Here is a 23,112-nt window from a genome sequence, read left to right on the forward strand (position 1 = left end):
ATAGTATATACTTTCCCAAAAGTTAATACTGCCTTCGTTCATAAAATATTATTAGTAAAAAATGAGACTTACTTTATTTTAAAAAAAATTACTATAACTATGCTTTATAGAGACTAATTTCTACGAAGACAAAAAAATGAGTAGTATTTTTTTATGGACGATTGTTATTTTAGAATAAATATAGTAGTACTATATACCATTTAATTCTCACATGATAGAATAGGACTGACTACTTTTCCAAATAACATGCAAAGAAAATCTGTTCTTTTGTTTACTAAAAAAGATTTTTTCCCTATCGAGTTTCGTCCACAAAAAATTTGTAACGATAACAGTTTAACAAAATATTTTGGACGACCGACAGATCTTATATCTTACCGCGTATAACATAAAATTTTAAAAATAACTAGATGTGATGGTAGTTATTCGTTTAAGTTGTAGTTAGAAATCTATTAGGATCTTATATACTATATACTCCCCCTCTAATAAATATGAAATATTAAATTTTATGTAATGTTGTTTTGTGAGTTAATGAAGAGAGAGTAAAATAAAAGAGATTAAAAGTAGATATAATGTTGTTTTCATTTTAGAAAATCTTTCATTTTTAATGAAAAAAAAAAAAAAAAAAAAAACGTTTCATTTGTAATGGGACATGAAGAGTAGTATATGTCCAGTAAAATTCAGGAGAAGATAATTTGTATTGCTAATTTTAAATTGTTAACTTTGTTAACTCATCAATTCAGTGTTTTAAAAATGTCAACACGGTGACATTAAAATATCGACACATAATGTCAATACAATATATTGAAATGTCAACAAAATTAAGTATTGACATTTTTAATATCGTCGTAGTAACATTTTTAATACACTGCATTAATAAATTAGCAGAGTTAACAACTTAAAAAATTAGCTATTGATCACACCCCTTATTCCTACTATGTTACTTATTACTACCTCCGTACCATAGTAATTGAGACATTTCTTTTCGGCACGGAGATTAAGAAAAATTATGTTAGGTGAGTTAAATAAAGGAAGAATAAAGTGGAAAATAAAAAAGGTAGAGAGATGAAGAAAGAAAAAAGTAAGAGAGCGTAAAGTAGATGTGGAAAAATGTGTTGATTTTTACTAAAAAGGGAAATGACTCTATTACTATGGAATGTACTAAAATGGCAAAATGACTATTACTATAGAACGGAGGGACTAAAATATTGACTCTATTACTATGGAATGTACTAAAATGGCAAAATGACTCTACTGTGTGGAACGGAGGGAGTAAAATATTGTTGTTTTTGTATAAGTTTGAACAAGCCGTTAGCTAACTCAAAGTAGTAATACTAGTATAATTTTATTTGTTTCAGTGTGAAGACTATCCATTACCATGCCACAATGATTGAGTTGTACTAGGCAAGTAAGCATGCATAATGCAACAGTTTCCCAGGCCATTATTAAGCATGCATAATGCAACAGTTTCCCAGCCCATTTAATAATGGCCTAGGCCCAAATTTGAAAATAACTATTTTGCCCCAACTCATTCTACTAGGCCCAAATTTTAAAATAACTATTTTGCCCCAACTCATTTAAGTAGAAGTAGGAATCTTAGTGTAATTTCAGCGAGAGTAGAGAGGAGTATCTATGAGAGATCAAGTATTGTAAACGTTGGAAGAGCTGTCGGCCTCGATCTTGTGTTTCAGTTTTTCTATTTCAGTCTTTCGATTTCATTTGCATATTTAGCTTTAGTTGATTGCATCTATTAGAAATGAGTTACTCGCCTCTTAAAAGACCTTATAAGGGGGAGGACTATTCATACTATTATAGGTGAGCTAGAATTGTTACCAAATCGATGTGGGACAAGATATTAAGAATTTTAATACACCCCCTCACGTGTAGGCCGGAATGACACATCGGACTTCCATCACGTGGGTATGCAAGAGAAGAGATAAAGAGATAAACTTCATAATCGACTAGAACTCTTTCTGATACCATATTAAAAATGGGCCACTCATCCCTTAAAAGGCCTTATAAGGGGGAGAGTTATCCATACTTTTATAGGTGAGCTAAGATCATTACTAAGTCGACGTGGGACAAGATATTAAGAATTTTAACGGCATCCCTAAATAACAAATAATTAATCCAATTTGAGAACGCGAGTAACAAGAATTGGAGAGAAATTATTTGAACAACTTAGAGTCCAGGCAATGAATCAATTGATCATGATGAATATAGGAAAATGCAGCCAATGAACAAAATACAAAAAGTAAAAACAATGTAATAGAATCAATCCAATCAAGTATTCTTGATATGAATTAAACAAAAAGACAACACAAGATTCTCATTTTCCTTCAGAAGTAGTAATATGAAGCAGACGAAGATCTGCATGATAATTAATCTCCATTTTTGAATCTTGGGCTTTTCAATTGGGCCATAAAGCTTCTAAATCATTTTAACGGGCTCGATTGAATTTGAGGTTCAAAAGGCAATTTGGGCCATATGTCGTGTTTGGGCCATCAATCATATCTCAACTTTTTCCTATCATAGTAAACCAACTTCATTATTGATGTGTCCTTTCAAATAAAAACATTGAACAAAACATAAAAAATACTCCCTCTATGCCTAAAAACAAGATACTTGGAACACATGAAATGGACCGGTCACTCTTCAAGTCTCACGTTTATCAAATTGATCAATTTTAAAAGATAATGGATGGAATAATCTTAAACCACATAAATTCTGTGGTGCTAAGTTAATCTGTAGCACCCGCTTCTTTTATTATCTTTTCATATATGTTAACGTCGAACTAGAAATCTATCGTTCTCTTGTTTCGTGAAAATAAATGGAACTCGAGCCTTTGATGAACTTAATAGTGTTAATTGCAAAGTAAAAGTTAAAGAAATAATCAAACGAACTAAACCAACTAATGTACGTTGCGGAATAAAAAGGAATGCTATTCAAGTGTTCCCGAAAGAAAAGGTCCACATAATGCCCAAAAATTTGTTTCTTTGGAAGTTCATGATGGTCTTACAAAAGGATGAGATGGGATATTAATGTTACAATACTCTTGAATGAACCAAAAGCTCAAGGAAATAAAGTCTAGGGTAGCTTGCACTTGGACTTCTTTTCCCGAGCCCACGCCGCACTACCACCGCGCCATATCCGAACGAGCCGTCGAGCCCGGGATAGCATGGCCCACGTCTCAAAGCAGCAGCAAGGCAGCCAAGCCTTTTCTTTCACCTACAAAATAAGTAAAAAAAACAAGTTTAGTGGCTAGGAATCAAAAGAAAATAAAGGGGGCTATTAATTGAAGAAAAGAACAACATTTCCTTTAGTTATAGAGGACCAAGGATTTGCCATAGAAGGCAAGTCAGCCCTGCAACAACTATTGCACAACAGCCATTTATTTCTCACGAGTACATACTCCATAAACCACCAAAAGAATAGCTAGCAAGGAGCCAAAGAGTCCAGATTCAATCTCTGCCAAAATCCCAACAAACCTCAATTTATAACTAGTACTAGTTACTCATAAAGATGCAAGTTTTGCAGCCATGAAGGAGAGACAAGGAGATCACTAAAAGTGATATTTTTGCTGCATGACAACAAACGATGCAGCAGCCATTTAAGGCTCAAGAGTACACCACAATTTGCCTATAAATCCCCCTCCACACCACACACCAACTCCTTTCACCCACACTTCAAATTTTCAGCAAGATAGAGAGTGAAGAGTGGCACATAGCCGAGAATTTCATCAAAGACAGCCACTCCTTCAACCTTTCCAGAGGTAATACACCTCCACCCCTTTCTCTCCTACAAATCAATTTTCATATCATCTTATAGAGGCACCACAATTTAAGAACCACAGCCAATATGACACAAGCACACCCCCTGCCCTTGTTAGAACATCATGCTAGCTCAAGAATATAGAACCATGGCTATAGGAATCTCATGACAGTAGTAGCATTCTTAGAGCTTAACACATAATTGGAACAAGAGCACAATAGGCTGCCTTTATGCTAATTTTCAGTAGCAAGCTATAACCTTTTCAAGATCAACACTTTAGCCCCAAAATCGAGCTCATTCCAGTGAGCTAGTTTTATCTCAGAAATCACAAACTCAAATCACAATAATCAAAAGCCACCAACATAACTACTGCCTAAATCTCAACAAAATGCATAGAAATGAAAGGGAATTGAGAACGTAGCTTAAAGAACGAGGGGATCCCTCGGAGACCACCGTAGACGGCAACGGGGACCCCACGAGCGGCAGGTTACCCGGCTGGACAGTCTCCGGCGACGGCTCTAAAGTACCCGGGAGACAGCTTTGACAACCTCACACCTCTAATCCATCACTAAAGCCACAGCCTTTGCAAACCTACATAATAGTTTTTGCAAAACTTGTAAACCTAGACAAAATTTTAAGAAAATAAAGCAAATGTAAAGGGGAGTCAAAATTCATCCTCTCACCTGTCGATAGCCGGCGGAGCAAGGCGGGGTGGAGGCCGAAGCTGCCGCCGGTGCATGCACACTAGCGGTGGCAGTTCTGTACAGAGGAGAGGCGGCGACCGACGGCGGCATCGATTCCAAATCCTCCAGCAACGACAGAGGCACGAGATCGTCGCCAGTCAATAGATGGCGGCGTTGACGCCGAGATGGCGGCGAGCGGGTGAGGCGGCGATGCCGCCGAGAGAGAAGAGAAAGTTGGAGTAGGGTTTTGAGTTGGTTTGCGAAAATGAGGTTGAGAGAGAGAGGAGGGGAAAGCGGCTGAGTCTCCGGCGACGCACGGGGAGGCGCCGATCGGAGCGGCTGGCGGCGGAAGGTGAGGAGGCGCCGCCGAGCTCTCTCTCTCTCTCTGTTTTAGGGTTTCGAATTAGGGATGGGAATGAGGGAGAGCCGATGGTTTTGTGAGATGTTTTGGGCTTCTCCCTTTTATTTTTTTGTTTGGGCCTCTCCTTTTTCTAGAGTTTGGGCCTCATATTAATTAAAGAGATGGGCCAGTAGAGTATGTATAAATGTCTTGGGCCACTAATTAATTTAAAGTAGGAATTTAATTAAATCATGGGCTTTGCTATACTACAGATTTATTAATTAAGAGTCCGGAAGTTAACTCCACGAAGATAAGTCTAATTTTTCCGAAAATTGGCAAGAGTGCTCAAGTGATTAATTTTAAGAAATTACGATACGCTAACGAGTATTTTAGACCGCGAGCCAAAATTTTAGTATGTTTAAATAAATGGCATGCGAGGTAGCACCCTCTAGTTAAGTGAACAATTCCTCTAATTTAGTTAAATCTACTGATTTAATTAATATTCAAGGATTCTAGGACTCTTCTAGAAAATTTAAAGGAAGAATAAAATGATCATCGCACTTAGGATGCATTCATGTCTAAGCTTAATGGATATCTCAAAAGTCTAATTAAGTATCTTTTTACTTTCCTAAAGGGACGTCTTCGAACGTCATCTAAGACCAAGTTAAGGAAATTCCGGAAGGAGCTTTAGCTTTTGAGGTGGGCATCCTTTCGAAATGTGATTTTAGTATGAAAATGTGAAATCCTTGTTTAAATATGTTGTCATGCCATGTTTTGTTTTATGATTACCTATCTGCTTGGCTACGCCAATTTATGTTAAATCGAATTCGGGTCCCAGTAGGGCCGCAAACCCTACTCGGACTAGTGTACACATAAGGGGACCGTGAGCTAACAAAAGGGGTTGGCCGGTCCAGTGACCGTCGTGGAATGTGGCCACATTCCCGGTTCACACAATGATCAGATATGGTATATCTATGATACGTGATTGCGCAATCAAAATTCTTATGAAAGGAAAAGTATTTAGAGACTCGGGCCTTTTAAATAAAAACCCCGTGAATCTCTCAACTGTGGCTTGACAATTAAAATCAAAACTGTTTTTGGCAATGTGCTCACTGAGTATATCAAATACTCAGCCCTGCATGTTTCTTTTTAAATGTGCAGGTTGAACGTGGACGGGCAGGCGATGGTGTTGGGTATGAATCCTCGAATAAGTCAATAGGTAGCCCAGGGTAGTATGTCTCCATACATACTGCCTTGTCTTGGACGTTTCCGCTGTAATAGGATTCTATGTTAGAAGGATTGTGAACCTAGACCGCACTCTGACTTTATGTTGTCCCATTTCACTTTCACCTATGAGACTTTTGTCCTAGGCTTCTTCTTTTAAATCATGTTTATTTTTCATCCCTTGACTCTAAGGTGCTAATGAATCACGTTTAGATGCAGTCACTATCATTAGGAAGTTTGTGGTCGTGACAGAGTGGTATCAGAGCACCGTTCTTTCGCTCTGGACCCAAGAACCTTCTTTCAAGCCTTAGTTTAGAATGATAGCACTAGGCTAGAATATGACTTAAATGGAAAGTTAAAGGACCCAACACCTCGACTCGTCACGTTCAACCGCAACATTGAGGTAGAAAGAAGTTCTTACCAGAAAATTTTCAGTTATTCATGAAAGAACTTGATAAGTGGAAAAATGATTTCGTTATGAAGATATTTTAAACATGTTCAAGGATTTAAAGGAAAAGCATGTATATTCCATTTTTCCTACGAACCATGGAATTTCAAGTTTTAAATGTTAAGCATAAGGATGTCTTTGAGACAAATGTTAAAGTATTACTAGTTACGCATGCTTGATTACGTGAAGTATGATGATAGATTGAGGAAGTTTTTAGGAAGTTACGAAATGACTAATGCATGCGAACATAGGATGCCTAAGAAGTACATTAGGCTGAACGCTCTTGAACAGTAATACGAGTTGATGATTCCCAACCACTTTTCTAAGTGATAAAACGAATGAGTTTATGCAAGTTAGGGCAAACCCCTAATGTTGTAAAAAAAAAAAGGAGAAGAAGAAAAGGGGCAAGGAAATATGGATAAATGAGTCCGAAAACGGACCTCACACCTTTGTCCTTCATCTTATGTCTTGACGGAACCACGATTCATGATGTTGTATTTGGATCAATTCCAAATGTACAAAAATGAACCTTATAATTTATAAATAACCCATCTATTCTTAGATGGTAACGATCACACGAGATACGAGAAGCTACCTACGGCACATGGGTGTCTGTGAACGTTTTAAATGATCTGAACAACATGAAGTTCCCTTTGTCTTCATGATCTCAATCATAACCAAAATGAGCGTACCCTCGATCCAGTAAAGGAGGTGTATCCTTACATGAAAGATATCGTACCTACGATCTAATTATGTGATCCAGTCTTGAGTAGCAAATCAAAGAGGCTATGCGATCTCGAAACAATACTTATAGTACGCTATGAAGCACGATGGAGAGTACAATGTTTTACGAGAATGACCGTTTTGACTTATCGAGAACATATTGAAAATAACAAACAAGAAAGTGTCACATAACTGGAACAGATGATTATGGTCAACAGTACTTACTTGGATCCCCATCGATTTCTTTCTATGAACCTCTTTAATGAAAATGCCCTCGTCTACTTTAGACTCTAGATTGACTTGCATTTATGCAAGTAATGCCTCACTTTTTCCTTTCCTATGAAAGTTGTGGCTCTCTTTCAGTTTATTGGCAATAGTAGTTGAGCTCGTTATTAAAAAAAAAATGTAAAGTGTTGACTTCTTAAGTTCCGGTCATAAACCTTCGATTCTAAAGTTGCTTACGACTATGCCCTTCGAAATAATCTCATTTTGAACATCCTTAACAAGGGTGTCTTACCGTCTATTTGAGACTTTTGATTGACTCGCATTTTGGCAAGTAATAAGTCACTATCATTTTTTTTCAACGAAGGTGGTGACTTACTTTCAAATCCTAGATTCAGAAGACTCATATGTTCTCAAACACCTTTGTTGGTTGTTGTCTCCTATGATGCCCCCATTTGCAAGATCAATATCCTGGTTTCTTTAACTCTCATGATATAACTTCATCTATTGTTCAAAAATTTCTCCTCTGAGAATGGCACATTGAGTGGGACTTTTGTTCACCTCCTTATTCAGCAACCATATTTGTGACTATTTCATTCTTATAGGGGTAAAAACTCTTTTTAGCTCAGTTCCACTACATGTATTGTTTCGAGCTCATGATTTCTTTCTGAAACACTAAGTTAAGGCTAATGTATTGCATATCCCTTGATGTATTAGACCTATTTGATCGTTCTCAAAATGAAAAAAATGACTCTGCTTGTGAGGATTTATGGTCCTTATTGAAGAAGCCATTTTGCCACCTAGTAACCGGGCCCAATATCCAGTGGCCCATTGCTGTTGTGTGCTTGGCCCTTGTGTTGTGTCTGGTGCCACGTGTTGGCTGTTGGGTGGTGGATTGGGTTGAGTCTTTTATATACCCCAACCCTAATCCCTTTTCCTCACTTTGATTCACTGCGCAGCTTCTCTCTGTTTTCTCTCCTAGGGTTTTTTCTTGGGTGTGTTCTCTGTGCTCCAGCTTGAGAACGTTTCCTCTCTCCTTCTGTGTGTGTAAACACTGGTGTGTGAAGAGTGAGGATTGGTGAAGAAACCTCTGGTTTCTGGTCTGTGCTTCTTGACTGGATTGTGAGGCTTCAGTGGTGGTAGAGGGTTCTTGTGTGAAGGATTCTGGAGTGTGGTGTGCGTGTTGTTCTTCAGCATGGTCACTGGATCTAGGGTTTCCGAGATACAGTACTTGGTAGATTGCGGTCTACTTGTTCACATCTTCATCCTTGTGGCAGATCAATCTGTGATTTGGGATATTGTGGGCTCGGTATTAAAAGGACCTGTGCGGTTGTACCTAGTGCAACCTGAGCCAAATCTTTCTCTGATTCTTTGTCTCTGTTGTTCATACTTTTGATCTGCTTGTTAAGTCGTGGATTCCCTTGAAGTTACTAATCGGTTTGTTAAGTGTTTCAGGAGGATCTATTCAAGTAATAGACTAGATCTTGAGGTCGTTGTAACTGATCTGTATAAGTGAGGGTTGATCTCCTCATATCTTGTGTAGACTCAGGTTATTCAACCTTAGCCTTCGGCTGGTCGATCCCTAACAGTGGTATCAGAGCCACGTTAGGATCAGCCGAGGCTTGTGGTTACATTCTCTTCAAGGCTCCGGCTCCTTTCGTGGTTCTTGTGGGCCAAGAGATCTGCTTCTAGGTCTCTTGCTCTGGTATTGTTTTTCTGTACCCTCTCCCCTCCTCTCCGCTTTCTGTGTTGGGCCCTGTGCTCTATTCCGTGTTGTTTTCTGTTTCTTTCTTGCCTCTCTGGTCTGGGTGTTTGTGTGTTTGGCTGTGTTCTTGGTGAGAATAACTGGTAGTGCTTGTGTCACTGTCCAGATAGTGATCTATTAAAACCTTAGTTACCACTGGACTGAGACCCCACAGTGTGACCCCCTGCGCCCTTGATATATCAAGCGATTGTGAACTGGGAAATCCATTGTTTGGGTGTTCAGTGGTGTTGGATCTTCTTTCTGGGCTCGGCTATAGTGACCCTGCATTTTGTTTACTTGGTTATTTTCGCTACAGTTTTTGTTTCCATTCTTTTTTTTGCTTTGCCTGTTGTCTTCTTTGCTTTGGTGTGTTGGCGCTTTGCAAATCTTGTTCTTGGTGGTTGGTCTTTTCTGTGTGTCTTTACTTGAAAAAAAAATGGCCAACCTCCCCTTTGGACTCATTTCTTTCAATGGAAAGAATGATTTCAGTATATGGAAACAGAAACTGAAATGTGTTTTATTTCAGCAAAAAGTTTACAAGGCCATTGATGGTAAGTACTCTGACTCTGATGATGATGTCAAGAAAGCTGAGATAAATGAACTTGCCTGCTCTACTATCTTCTTGAGTTTGAGTGACTCTGTCATTAGGAAAGTAGGTGTTATTGATAATGCTAAGGATCTGTGGGACAAACTTGATGTGTTGTATACTGAGACTTCTATGTCTAACCGCATGTACTTACTTGAAAAACTTTTCAAATTCAAATTGAATTTATCCAAGGACATTGATGACAATATTGACTGTTTTTCAAAGCTAGTACATGATATCAAGAGATGTGGAGACAAAACAATTGATGAGTATACTAGTATAGCTCTCATGAATTCAATTCCTGAATCCTACAGTGATGTCAAGGCTGCCATCAAGTATGGGAGGGACACAGCCTCTCTGGATATGATTATTAGTACCTTGAAATCCAAGGAATTGGAATTGAAAGAAAAGTCAGACTCCAAAGCTGCTCTTGATAAGGCCATGCAGGTTAGGGGTAGATCAATGAAGATCTAATAGTACACACTAGTAGATGGGGGTAGTCACTGTGTGCACAGAAAGAAAATAACATGTTTCCTAGGTCCAGCAAATCCGCTAGATCACACGGTCTAGGAACTTGTTGGTCGTAGGAAAATCCTGGTCGTCGGACACACAGAGCACTCCTTCAAAAAAACCCTCAACCACTTTACTAAAACCTAGCACAGGGAAGTAGGGATCGATCCCACAGAGATGGATGCGTAATAATCATGCTCAAGGATTTGGAATTGTTTTTGGGTTGGCTGCTGCCACGCATTTTTTTGGGTTGAGAAAAATTAAACTTAACTTGGGATTTTAAACTGCTACGCTAACAGCTAGATCAAGGCGGAACAACAAAAGCATGCACGGAAACTAAACCGAACAATCACTAGATCTAAGAAACTACTCTAATTACCTAGATCTGGGAAACAAACTGACGGTGGGGACCATAACTGAAAAAGTAGAGTATGCACGAAAAGCTGGAAAAATAACTAACTAAGGTACTAACTAACAACGACATCATCTTCTCCAACCAAATTGCGTAAAAAAAACTCAGAAGAAAGCAGCATGAGCGGAATCGGAACAGAGCAGGCTGGATTTAAACAATTTTAATGAGTAACAATTAAGAACTAAACAGATCTACGGATGCTAGACGAAGTAAAACAGAAAGCAAGCACAAAACCCAAATTCCATGCATAACTCGACTTCCCCTGTTCAGATCCAACCTCGAGTGCTAAATCCACTCCGGATCCAAGCGTCCGACACAAACTCCAGCCAAAAGAAACATTTCATAACTTCAAATTTAACCAACAACCTCCGATCAACAATAACACCGCAGATCTACAGCCAAATTCCCATATCGAGCACCAAAGTAACAAAAACAGAGATCAACATACAACTTGCTGAAATAAAAACTCTCAACAGCAAGATCAACGTAAATCAACTTGAAATAACACAAATAATACGAAAACTAAAAGAAGTGCATAGATAATCAGTAGCATCAACAACCAAATCGACTTCCAAAAGTGAAGTTCGAACGAAAGAGTAAACAAACTGAAAATAAAGAGATTGTATCTCCGCCCTCACGCGGACGGTGTTACGACTGAAATTTCCTGAAGAATTTACCCCTTGAAACCGAAAACTACCCCAGAACTCCCATTTCCCAAGTGTGTGTTGTGTGTGAGCTAAGAGTGAGCGAAAAAGAGTGATATCTTGTGTGTTGCATGCTCCTCTATTTATAGGCGTTGAAGTGGGGCCCAGCGAGGTATAGATAGACTTTGTTGCCCTCAGCTATTGACTCCCTTCTTCAAGCCTTCTTTTTCCTTAGATTCTGCTCACTTCTACTTCATTCTTTCGCTAGACTGTTTCCTTCAGCATCTCCTGGATCTAGCGATTCTGTCACACACCTGGCTTAAAAACCGTGTTAGACCCAGCAAAATGTAATGTTTTTCACTATATAACCGATGCATGAAATTAGCCTAGAGATTCCGTCTCATGATATACTTTGTCAATTGAATGGCTCAACTCTGAGTTGTCAATTTGTTCCTGCATCAATTCCGTCTCAAGATATTCTTGGACCAAGGGGTTAATAACATCAATAGCATAGAGATTCTCAACATCCAAAGGCCTTTTCATCCCCTCATCTATGCTAAAAGTATATTTTTCCCCATTATAATCCAAGCAAATTGTTCCATCGAAGACATCGATAATGGTCTTGGCAGTACGCAGAAAAGGTCTCCCTAAAAGCACGCCACTAGACTCAGCAGACTCATTATCATTCATCTTGATCACATAAAAATCAGCAGGATATAGAAAATCATGCACTTTGACTATGACATTTTCCAACACCCCTTCAGGACAAATGCAAGTTCTATCTGCTAACTGGATCACTACCTTGGTAGCAACCATCCTTACTCCAGTCAATTTCTTATAGATCGAAAGCGGTAAAACATTAATGGACGCCCCTAGATCACACATAGCATGCTCGACCCTGATGTCCCCTAGAGAGATGGGTAATGTGAACATACCTGGGTCGGTGCATTTTGAGGGCATCCTTCTCTTTTGTATCACAGCAGACACATTCTCCCCGATAACAATCTTCCCGTCTGGCTTGGTCTTCCCTGCAATGAATTCCTTGATGAACTTGCTGAAAGCAGGCATTTTTAGGGCTTGCAAGAATGGCAGGTTGATTTCCAACTTGCTAAAAATCTCCATGAGATCCTCTGTATCATCCTTCTTTTTCTTTGCTTCCCCTCGGTATGGAAATGGCTTTGTTCGCTTTACTGCATTTGTGGAAGTCCCAGCCTGGGTTTCATCAACTCCCATGTTTCCTTCCTTGTTTACTTCTTCAGGTTCTGAGTCTAGGAAGAATGGGTCGCTCGGTCGAGGTAGGGATCCCTCTAAATCTCCCCTCTGGAGGTCATTCTGAACAAAGATTTCCCTGGGTCTAGGGCTATCCCCTTGATGCATCTGACTTTTTCTTCCTTCACTAACTTGCATAGGTACTTCCTCGTCAATTTCCAAAGTCGGTCCTTCATAACCCCGCCCAGATCTCAAGGTGATTTGACTAATGTTTGCTCGGTCCGGTGGTTTGATTGTGGCGGGAAGTTTCCCTTCATTTCCCCGCATCTCATTCAAGGAAACTGCAATCTGGGACAGTTGCTTTGCCATCATATCCATGGCGGCTTTATGTTCAGACTGAGCGTCTTGCAATTTGTGCACCACGTCATTGTTGGAGTGCAGGTTATTCTGCATGAACTGTTGTGAATTCACTAGGTCATGGATCATGTCGTCCAAACTCCTCTGTGGCCTGGAGTTGAATTGATTAGAATTTGGTCCTTGACCTTGGTTCTGACGATAGTTCCCTTGATGATTGTTGTATTGGTTGCTAGACCCTTGATTCCTCTGATGGTTCGGTTGGGAATTCTGGTAGTTCCCCTGGTTATTTCTCTGATGAGGTGGCACATAGGAGCTCCCTGGATTGTTCTGATTCCTATTTCCCTAATTGGTATGGTCCTGATTCTTGTACCCCAGTTGCAATTGCCCCTCTTGACCTTTCCCTGACCAGTTGGACTGCCTCTCCGGAGGGTGTGCATAATTCGTGAGCTGAAGTGGGGGTGGCTGGACTTGATCATGGTCAGTCTACCTAAAGTTTGGGTGAGTCCTCCATGGAGCATCCCTCTGTCTTCCTTGATTCCAACTTCCATCGGGATTCCAACTTCCCATCGAATTTGCCTGAGCTGTTGTGAATTCACTAGGTCATGGATCATGTCGTCCAAACTCCTCTGTGGCCTGGAGTTGAATTGATTAGAATTTGGTCCTTGACCTTGGTTCTGACGATAGTTCCCTTGATGATTGTTGTATTGGTTGCTAGATCCTTGATTCCTCTGATGGTTCGGTTGGGAATTCTGGTAGTTCCCCTGGTTATTTCTCTGATGAGGTGGCACATAGGAGCTCCCTGGATTGTTCTGATTCCTATTTTTCCAATTGGTATGGTCCTGATTCTTGTACCCCAGTTGCAATTGCCCCTCTTGACCTTTCCCTGACCAGTTGGACTGCCTCTCCGGAGGGTGTGCATAATTCGTGAGCTGAAGTGGGGGTGGCTGGACTTGATCATGGTCAGTCTACCTAAAGTTTGGGTGAGTCCTCCATGGAGCATCCCTCTGTCTTCCTTGATTCCAACTTCCATCGGGATTCCAACTTCCCATCGAATTTGCCTGAGCTTGGCACTCCCCTTCACAGGGCTGACTGTAATACGGCTGAAGTTGCCTTTCCTCTGGACCAGGGGGTTTCTCAATTTCTACTGGAGCATGCGGATTGTATTTCTTAATTGCATTCAGCAATGCTTTCTCCAGTTTATCGATCCTATCTTCCACCTTCTTGTCATCTTGTTCCGTCACTGCATTGGCTGACCCTCTCCTCAATATGCTTCGCGGGTTATCATAGGCCTTCTTCGCCTCAATCAGCCTTCCCAAAGTTTCTCTGGCTTCACTTGCTTTGTTCTTGATAAAGTTTCCCCCGCTCGAGGAATTCATCAAGTCCTTTGATTCAGGATTTGCACCTTCGTAGAACAGATAGTAGGTCTCCGCTTCTATCATCCTGTGGTTCGGACAAGCATCCAAGAACCCCTTGAACCGGGACCAATAAGAACTCAGAGACTCATCATATTCCTGCTTGCACTCCTGAATCTCCTTCTTCAAGGCATTCGTCTTGTTGGAAGGGAAAAAATAATCCAAGAATTCCAGCTTGAAATCTTTCCATGTGTTAATCGAGTCTGGTGGAAGCCTTAGTAACCAAGTATTGGCTTCCCCTTTTAGGGCAAACGGGACTGCACGTAAACGGTAGTCCTCCTCAGTCGCCTCGTTAGGTCTCTTTTGAATGCTGCACAACTTACTGAACTCGTTTAGGAATTCGTAAGGACATTCGTTCCTTCGTCCAGAGAATGTGGGCAAAACTCCGAGCACATTTGTCTTGATATCAATAGACCTCCTACGCGGGTTTGAGACTAATGCATGGGCCGGCTCGCCGTCTAGATGCGCAGTGAGCGAACCTATTTCCGGATCGGGGTCCACTACGTGTGCCATATTCACGTCCTCCTCTTCCTCAGTCTCGGATTGCTCTGTTTCGGTGGACGACTTCGGGTCCTCTTCTCCTAATGAGTTCCACTCCTTCTCACTTTCTGATTCGAACGGAAATGGGTCTCTCGTCCTTAAACCTGACATGGTGGTGATGGTAGATGATAGGCTAGTTTTCGTCACTCGGATTTTATCACTTTTCGCACTTATTAGTTGAATATTTGCATGAAAAAGATGTTTTTTTGGCAGGGAATGGACCATTAAGTTCGGTAGCTGCTGAATGAAGGCATGAAGAGGAAAACATGCAAAAAAGAGGGAAAAATGACAAAGAATGGAAGAAAGTGGAGGAAGAGGGCAGAGAAGACCCAAACTGCCCAAGCTGTTAGACTGGCCAGTTTGAACCTGACGGGAAAATGACTAAAGCCACTTCCACACACTTATCAAGGACAACTCTCACTTGCTACACACGCCCATATCAGTCCCTGGGGAGAAAAAAAGAAGGAAAATATCATTTATTGGATATATGTATTAAAAAGACTTAGTCACCAACAACTATTCCACTTATCACTTTAGCTTTAGTTTAGTTTAGTTAACTTTCTCTCTCTAGGAAACTTTCTCTCTTCCTTAAGAAGAGAGATCTCAAACTCAAGGCTGCCAAGATCTTAATTCACCATGGGTTGAAGCTTGTAGTAGATTTTAGTTTCTTTAATGCTTTAGTTTCTTTGTAGCACTTGTGTTGAAACTTAATTCCAACATCTTAACTCTCTAGTTAATGGTTTTTGGAGGCTGATCTTTAAGAGCTTTGGTGTATTTATTTCTCTAGTGTTAAAGCATTTACTCTTAGTACTTGTGTTCTTGTATTTTTTAGGTGAAGATCCTTGTTTTTAAGTTTTAACTTTCATTTCTTGCCTAGTTAATTGTTGTTTGTGTTTTGCTTGTTGATTTCGTTTTTAATGTGTTTCATCACTATTGTAGAATGTTCTTAGTGTTCTTTATCTTCTATATGGAGTGGTTAAGTTTCAGCTTTCTCATTTGGTGTTTTCAATGCATGTTTAGGTAGTTTAATTGATGATCTTGTGTTTCTCTTGCCTTTTTAATTATGTAGCAGCCATCTACTCTCTTTCTCCTCCTTATTTTCGTGGCCTTAGTGTAGATTTAGGAGAGATATCAGCTTTTAGAAGTTGAGTGAAAGGACCATTAGTTGTAGGCTTTTATCCATTGGTTTTACACCTTGGGTAATAGGGTTTAGGGAGACAACAAGTACATGCTTTCTTTTCACTTTTGGCAGCCATTTAGATTAGATAATTTCTGCACTCCACATGCTTTTCATTTAAGCTTTAAGTCACATTAGTTAGGGCTTTAAAGTTCACCTTTTGAACATGTCACTTTCCTAGTTTTCTAGCTTTCCTTTAGGAGTTCCTTTTAGTTTTATTCTTCCTTAGCTTTTAACTTAGTTCCTTTTGCTTCTGAACTTAGTAAAATTCTTGCTAGATGCTGCTTTGTTTTCATTTCCGAAATGTTCTTATTTTCGCCACTGCTAAGTTGCCCAGTTTACCAACTTGCCCAGTCTGCGTTCCAGTTTATATGTTTTCTTCTAATTGCATTTTATTTGCATGTTTAGTTCCCAATCTTAGCTTAAGTGTTATTTATATTTCGTAGTTCAGTTCCCACCCCCAATTTAAAGTGTGGCGGCATCGCCAAATCCTTCTAAGTGTGGAAATACATAACGGATGCTACCGTTCCTCGTGGGTTCGACACCCTAACTTACCATATACTAATTAATAGTATTTCGGAAAGTGGGAACTTATAAATCTTGTTGAATAGGAAGGGACACGCGCCTACGACACGCGTGCAAAACCCCGACCTCTCAAATGGCGCCGTTGCCGGGGAACGGTGTTGTTGTCTTGTTATGTTTTTCTACACTTATTGTATATAGCTTTTGACTTGTTTTCCTTTTGTTTGATTTTTTTTCTTTCTTTTTATTTTTATTTTATGAGCAGGTCCTCTTCTCCAAGGTTGTTGTTCGATATTGGAATTTACAAGACGACGAAGAGGCTGCGTGAGGAAGCTGGTTTGAGAAGATAAGCAGGGCAGTTCATCTAACTGTCCAGTTCAACATACTGCCCAGCTTGTCTAGTCAGAAAGTGTGGAGAAAACCAATTCAAGAGACAATTATGAGAGTGGTGCGACATTGAAGGCTTCATGGATCATTTCACAGACCCTTACGATCATGGCTGGGGTGATTACTCCTATTTTGAATGGACGGACCCGAATCAACAATATCAAGGTCCACCACCACAAGTATATCACCAAGCTTTTCAAGGGTCAGGTGAAAATCATGTTTATTGGCCTCAGGAACAAAGTGGTTTCCCTCTGTGTTTCCAGCCACAAGAATTCGACCAATATCAATCAAATCATCCGCCAATGCCGCCCAAGTGCTTAGAAGAAATGATGGAGGATCTAATCACATCCCAACAACTCATGCAAAACAATTTGCAAGCCAATTACAATGTGGTGCATGAGATGCATGACGAACAATATGAGCAAATGATTAGTCTTGATCATCTTGCACGCCAAATGACACAATTGGCGACTTCCATCAATGATATGCGTGGGAATGGTGGAGGAGTTCCGGCTCAAGTGCAATCACCAAGGAAGGAGAACCTTAGTCAGATTACCTTTAGGTCCGGGAAAGAGTTGAAAGCTTCATTCATCAATAACTCAAGGAACGGACCGGAGGAAACATTGGAGCAGGGGCCCAGATTGGCCAGTGTAGCACACTGCCCAAGTCAGAACACTGCTTGGTTTGAAGATGAAGAGGATAGCGATGTGGAGATTGAAGAGAATATCATCATTCAACCTGATGGGCCTACACCTATGCCTTTGAGTCCAGAATCGGCCATCATGAAAGGGTGCAACCAATTGGAGCATGCAAAGTCTACCAGCAAGCTGCCCGATCTAGGCGAACTACCCAGTCTGAGCGCAGAGGAGGAATTGGTGCCGTCGGAAGTTCGGTCACCAAAATTGGAGTTGAAGCTGCTGCCCACCAACCTCGAGCATGTCTGTCTTGGGGAAAGTGACACTCTCCCTGTTATCATCGATAGTGATATGGAAAATGGCCAAGGTGAGAAGTTGATCAAAGAGTTGAAAGGTCCCAACTTTCTTGAAGCTGAGTTTTTGCAAGATATGTATTCATTGCCCTCAATTGAAGAACAAGTTAAGCTCGAAGGACTTAGTGAATGTAAGTTGTTCAACACTCAAGAGCTTAGTGATGAGGAGATAGAAGTTGAAATCATGACTTGGTGCAAGAAGAGGGATCACACAAACCCGCCTGAGAGATGTAAGCTGCCCAACCCTATGGAAGTACTGAGTCAGAATGAGCTGCCCAACACGAGAGAAAAAGAAGAGTTGCTACCATTGCAGATTCATTTACCTAAATTGGAGCCAAATGCCATTCCTTCCGGCCTCAATTCTTTGGAAAAGAATGATACCATTTCCATGATCAACAATAGGTGCCTAGACAAAACTCAAGAAAATGATTTGATCAAATCTTTGAAGAGGTATAAGGAGGTGGCCGGTTGGACTTCGGCCAACAACATCGTGAGTATAAGTCCCAATGTTAGCATGGTTTACATGAGTTCAGAGAAGGGTTCCAAACTCTACAGGGATCCTAAAAGGAAATTGAATGCTTCTACTTGGAAGGATTGGAAAACAAGATTTGATGATCTATTTTTTGAAGAACACATGGAACCTGCCCGGTTTACTGAATTGGGCAGTCTGAATGCCATAGTTGATAAAGTAGCCAAAGCTGAAGGAGCCGCCAAGCCAACACATGAGCCTGGGATCAAAACCAAAGGAGGCAGCTGCACCAGCTCTAGCACCATCTGCCACATCAGCCCGTACCCCCCGCTTTGTGCGGGGGAGGTGATTTCTATCCATCCCTCTCTTTTAATTGTTGTATATATGTGTTATGTGTGTGATGTATGTGTTTGCTTTAAAGTGTTTGTAATCGTGGCCTTGTCGGCCTTGTTTTGTATATATTGTGGCCTTGCCGGCCTTCGTGATTGTTATGTGTTGTTAGTAATCTTTCTCTAAACACTTGGTCTACTTGCTCTCGAGCAAGCAATGCCCAAGTGTGAGGAGGTTGGATTCTTGTGTGTCGTTCTTAGTTTTTGAAGTTTTATGTGATTTGTTTCCTTTTCCAACATTTCAACCAAACTTGCTTGAGGGCAAGCAAGGTCTAAGTGTGAGGAGGGGGATCATTTGTTGTTAGTGTTTTGTTTTTCGTCATTTAGTTGTGTAAACAGTTTGTTAAGAACGTGTCAGTTTTTCTAAAAAATGAAAAAAAAAAAAAAACTTTTTCTGTTTTTAGTCAAGCTTTGATGCATAAGCTTTGCAAAATATCTTCCCTTAAAACGAGCTTGAATGCGGTTGTTTTGCAAAGTTCTCTTTCCAAATAATGGGTTGTTGGATGACGTTTGTACGACGGAAAAGTAGAGCACTACTCATTTGTTTAACCTCAGTTTTTGTTTCTAAAAGTAGAATACTTTCTACTATCTTTTTGAGAGTGTTATTGAGTGTGTGTGACTTGCACAATCTTGGATATCGCTTGGTCATTTTGGCAAACGTTAGAGGGCATTAGGATAGCCACTTGAGCCTTAATTTTGTTGATAATCCTACCTAATGAGCTATCCCTAGTGATCCATTTTGAAGCCTAGGCCTTGTTCATTCATAGCCAAGAATATATTTGCCCAAGCCACATGAATGCCTACATCCGCACCCCAACTATGCATATTACACACTTACTTAGTCAGCCGAATGTGGTGAATCTTATCCGTGTTTGGAGATGAAGAATGGTGTTTCCTTGAGAACTTTTAGAGAAAGATCAAGAAAATAATAGAAAAAAAAGAGAGAAAAGAAGAAGAAGAAGAAAGAAAAAAAAAAAACAGAGAAGAGGAGAAGAACATGAAAAGAAAAGAAAAGAGGAAGAAAAAAAAGTATGAGACAGAAGAAGAAAACAGAGAAGGAAGAGGAAGAATTCAAGGAAAGAATAAAAAAGAAGAAAAAGAAGTACATTACAGAAAAGAATGAAAAAGAAAAGGAAGAAGAAAAAGAAGAAAAGAGAAGGAAGCACAAAAAGCACGAAGGAAGTTGAAGTGCGACAAAGCTATATTTGAAGATCATAAGTTCATCATGCTTTGGTTTGATTTTTGTAAGTGTGTACACAGTTCAAATGCATGGTTTCACTCTCTACATCAAGCTTAGGACCCCTAGGATCCCTCCGATGCAATTCAAAAGGTCCGTAAGCCCCGCTACAACCCTCTCAAAGCCCCTTTCGAGCTATTTTGACTAAGTGATATCTTTTTGAGTGCTTGTGGTGAGCTTTGAGTGAAACACTTTACACTTTGAGAGGTGACTTGAGTGAAACTTAAACTTATGTGTAGTGCTTAACGATCTTGACAAAATTGACAACATGAACCATATTTTGGGGAGAAAAATCAGTTGGGCTGCATTCTTGCTTGAATTTCGGGGAGGTTGAGGATGGCTTGTGTTTGATAAGCTTGACCCTTGTAGTTTTGTGTGTTTTTGTTTGAGTCTACTTTTGTGTTTGTGTCTTGTACATGTTTGTGTTTTGTGTTGTGTGTTGTTTAATTAGTGTGTGTTGAGAGAAGAGGGAAGTGACTTAAACTAGCAATTGAGTGAAAAGTCCAGCCACATACTTGGGACAAGTATGATCCAAGTGTGAGGAGGTTTGATAGGCTAGTTTTCGTCACTCGGATTTTATCACTTTTCGCACTTATTAGTTGAATATTTGCATGAAAAAGATGTTTTTTTGGCAGGGAATGGACCATTAAGTTCGGTAGCTGCTGAATGAAGGCATGAAGAGGAAAACATGCAAAAAAGAGGGAAAAATGACAAAGAATGGAAGAAAGTGGAGGAAGAGGGCAGAGAAGACCAAAACTGCCCAAGCTGTTAGACTGGCCAGTTTGAACCTGACGGGAAAATGACTAAAGCCACTTCCACACACTTATCAAGGACAACTCTCACTTGCTACACACGCCCATATCAGTCCCTGGGGAGAAAAAAAGAAGGAAAATATCATTTATTGGATATATGTATTAAAAAGACTTAGTCACCAACAACTATTCCACTTATCACTTTAGCTTTAGTTTAGTTTAGTTAACTTTCTCTCTCTAGGAAACTTTCTCTCTTCCTTAAGAAGAGAGATCTCAAACTCAAGGCTGCCAAGATCTTAATTCACCATGGGTTGAAGCTTGTAGTAGATTTTAGTTTCTTTAATGCTTTAGTTTCTTTGTAGCACTTGTGTTGAAACTTAATTCCAACATCTTAACTCTCTAGTTAATGGTTTTTGGAGGCTGATCTTTAAGAGCTTTGGTGTATTTATTTCTCTAGTGTTAAAGCATTTACTCTTAGTACTTGTGTTCTTGTATTTTTTAGGTGAAGATCCTTGTTTTTAAGTTTTAACTTTCATTTCTTGCCTAGTTAATTGTTGTTTGTGTTTTGCTTGTTGATTTCGTTTTTAATGTGTTTCATCACTATTGTAGAATGTTCTTAGTGTTCTTTATCTTCTATATGGAGTGGTTAAGTTTCAGCTTTCTCATTTGGTGTTTTCAATGCATGTTTAGGTAGTTTAATTGATGATCTTGTGTTTCTCTTGCCTTTTTAATTATGTAGCAGCCATCTACTCTCTTTCTCCTCCTTATTTTCGTGGCCTTAGTGTAGATTTAGGAGAGATATCAGCTTTTAGAAGTTGAGTGAAAGGACCATTAGTTGTAGGCTTTTATCCATTGGTTTTACACCTTGGGTAATAGGGTTTAGGGAGACAACAAGTACATGCTTTCTTTTCACTTTTGGCAGCCATTTAGATTAGATAATTTCTGCACTCCACATGCTTTTCATTTAAGCTTTAAGTCACATTAGTTAGGGCTTTAAAGTTCACCTTTTGAACATGTCACTTTCCTAGTTTTCTAGCTTTCCTTTAGGAGTTCCTTTTAGTTTTATTCTTCCTTAGCTTTTAACTTAGTTCCTTTTGCTTCTGAACTTAGTAAAATTCTTGCTAGATGCTGCTTTGTTTTCATTTCCGAAATGTTCTTATTTTCGCCACTGCTAAGTTGCCCAGTTTACCAACTTGCCCAGTCTGCGTTCCAGTTTATATGTTTTCTTCTAATTGCATTTTATTTGCATGTTTAGTTCCCAATCTTAGCTTAAGTGTTATTTATATTTCGTAGTTCAGTTCCCACCCCCAATTTAAAGTGTGGCGGCATCGCCAAATCCTTCTAAGTGTGGAAATACATAACGGATGCTACCGTTCCTCGTGGGTTCGACACCCTAACTTACCATATACTAATTAATAGTATTTCGGAAAGTGGGAACTTATAAATCTTGTTGAATAGGAAGGGACACGCGCCTACGACACGCGTGCAAAACCCCGACCTCTCAGTAGACGTAGATTCCTTGACTCGCCACTTGTATTGGCCACTCCCTGACCCAGATGAGCTCGCCCAACTTCCAGAGTGGAAGCCTGCGTTCATAAACTGTCAAGGAGAAAGAAAATAACAGAAATTAAAATATTTACACCAAATCCTTAAACGCAATAACAATAAACGCCATCCTTCCCCGGCAACGGCGCCATTTGAAGATCTACTAGTACACACTAGTAGGTGGGGGTAGTCACTGTGTGCACAGAAAGAAAATAACAGGTTTCCTAGGTCTAGGAAATCCGCTAGATCACACGGTCTAGGAACTTGTTGGTCTTCGGAAAATCCTGGTCGTCGGACACACAGAGCAATCCTTCAAAAAAAACCCTCAACCACTTTACTAAAACCTAGCACAGGGAAGTAGGGATCGATCCCACAGAGATGGATGCGTAATAATCATACTCAAGGATTTGGGAATTGTTTTTGGGTTGGTTGCTGCCACGCATTTTTTTGGGTTGAGGAAAATTAAACTTAACTTGGGATTTTAAACTGCTACGCTAACATCTAGATTTAGGCGGAACAACAAAAGCATGCACGGAAACTAAACCGAACAATCACTAGATCTAAGAAACTACTCTAATTACCTAGATCTGGGAAACAAACTGACGGTGGGGACCATAACTGAAAAAGCAGAGTACGGACGAAAAGCTGGAAAAACAACTAACTAAGGTACTAACTAACAGCGACATCATCTTCTCCAACCAAATTGCGTAAAAAAAACTCAGAAGAAAGCAGCATGAGCGGAATCGGAACAGAGCAGGCTGGATTAAAACAATTTTAATGAGTAACAATTAAGAACTAAACAGATCTACGGATGCTAGACGAAG

General features: G+C 40.0%; 1 protein-coding gene across 5 annotated transcripts; it reads left to right on the plus strand.

Annotated features, from left to right (window-relative positions):
• Positions 1 to 3,287: 3,287 nt before the first annotated feature.
• On the plus strand, positions 3,288 to 21,174 carry LOC148934394 (uncharacterized). 5 transcript variants are annotated; one of them, XR_016137659.1, is made up of 4 exons: positions 3,304 to 3,769; positions 5,426 to 5,490; positions 5,953 to 9,113; positions 15,036 to 15,583. XR_016137659.1 is itself a non-coding variant. In XM_089069794.1 (3 exons), exon 3 carries the CDS (start codon positions 16,989 to 16,991, stop codon positions 18,879 to 18,881), a length of 1,893 nt encoding a protein of 630 aa, XP_088925920.1. In that variant the 5' UTR covers positions 3,291 to 3,769; positions 5,426 to 5,490; positions 16,787 to 16,988; the 3' UTR covers positions 18,882 to 21,174. The 5 variants fall into 5 exon arrangements, 2 of the variants coding, with proteins under 2 accessions (XP_088925920.1, XP_088925921.1); XR_016137657.1 differs by lacking the exon at positions 5,953 to 9,113 and having other exon boundaries at positions 3,291 to 3,769; XM_089069794.1 differs by lacking the exons at positions 5,953 to 9,113; positions 15,036 to 15,583 and adding an exon at positions 16,787 to 21,174 and having other exon boundaries at positions 3,291 to 3,769.
• Positions 21,175 to 23,112: the final 1,938 nt, after the last annotated feature.

The sequence above is a fragment of the Salvia hispanica genome, chromosome 1 (assembly GCF_029641045.1).
Source record: "Salvia hispanica isolate PSC_SH4W2 chromosome 1, Shi_PSC_v1, whole genome shotgun sequence".
NCBI classification, from domain to species: Eukaryota; Viridiplantae; Streptophyta; class Magnoliopsida; order Lamiales; family Lamiaceae; genus Salvia; species Salvia hispanica.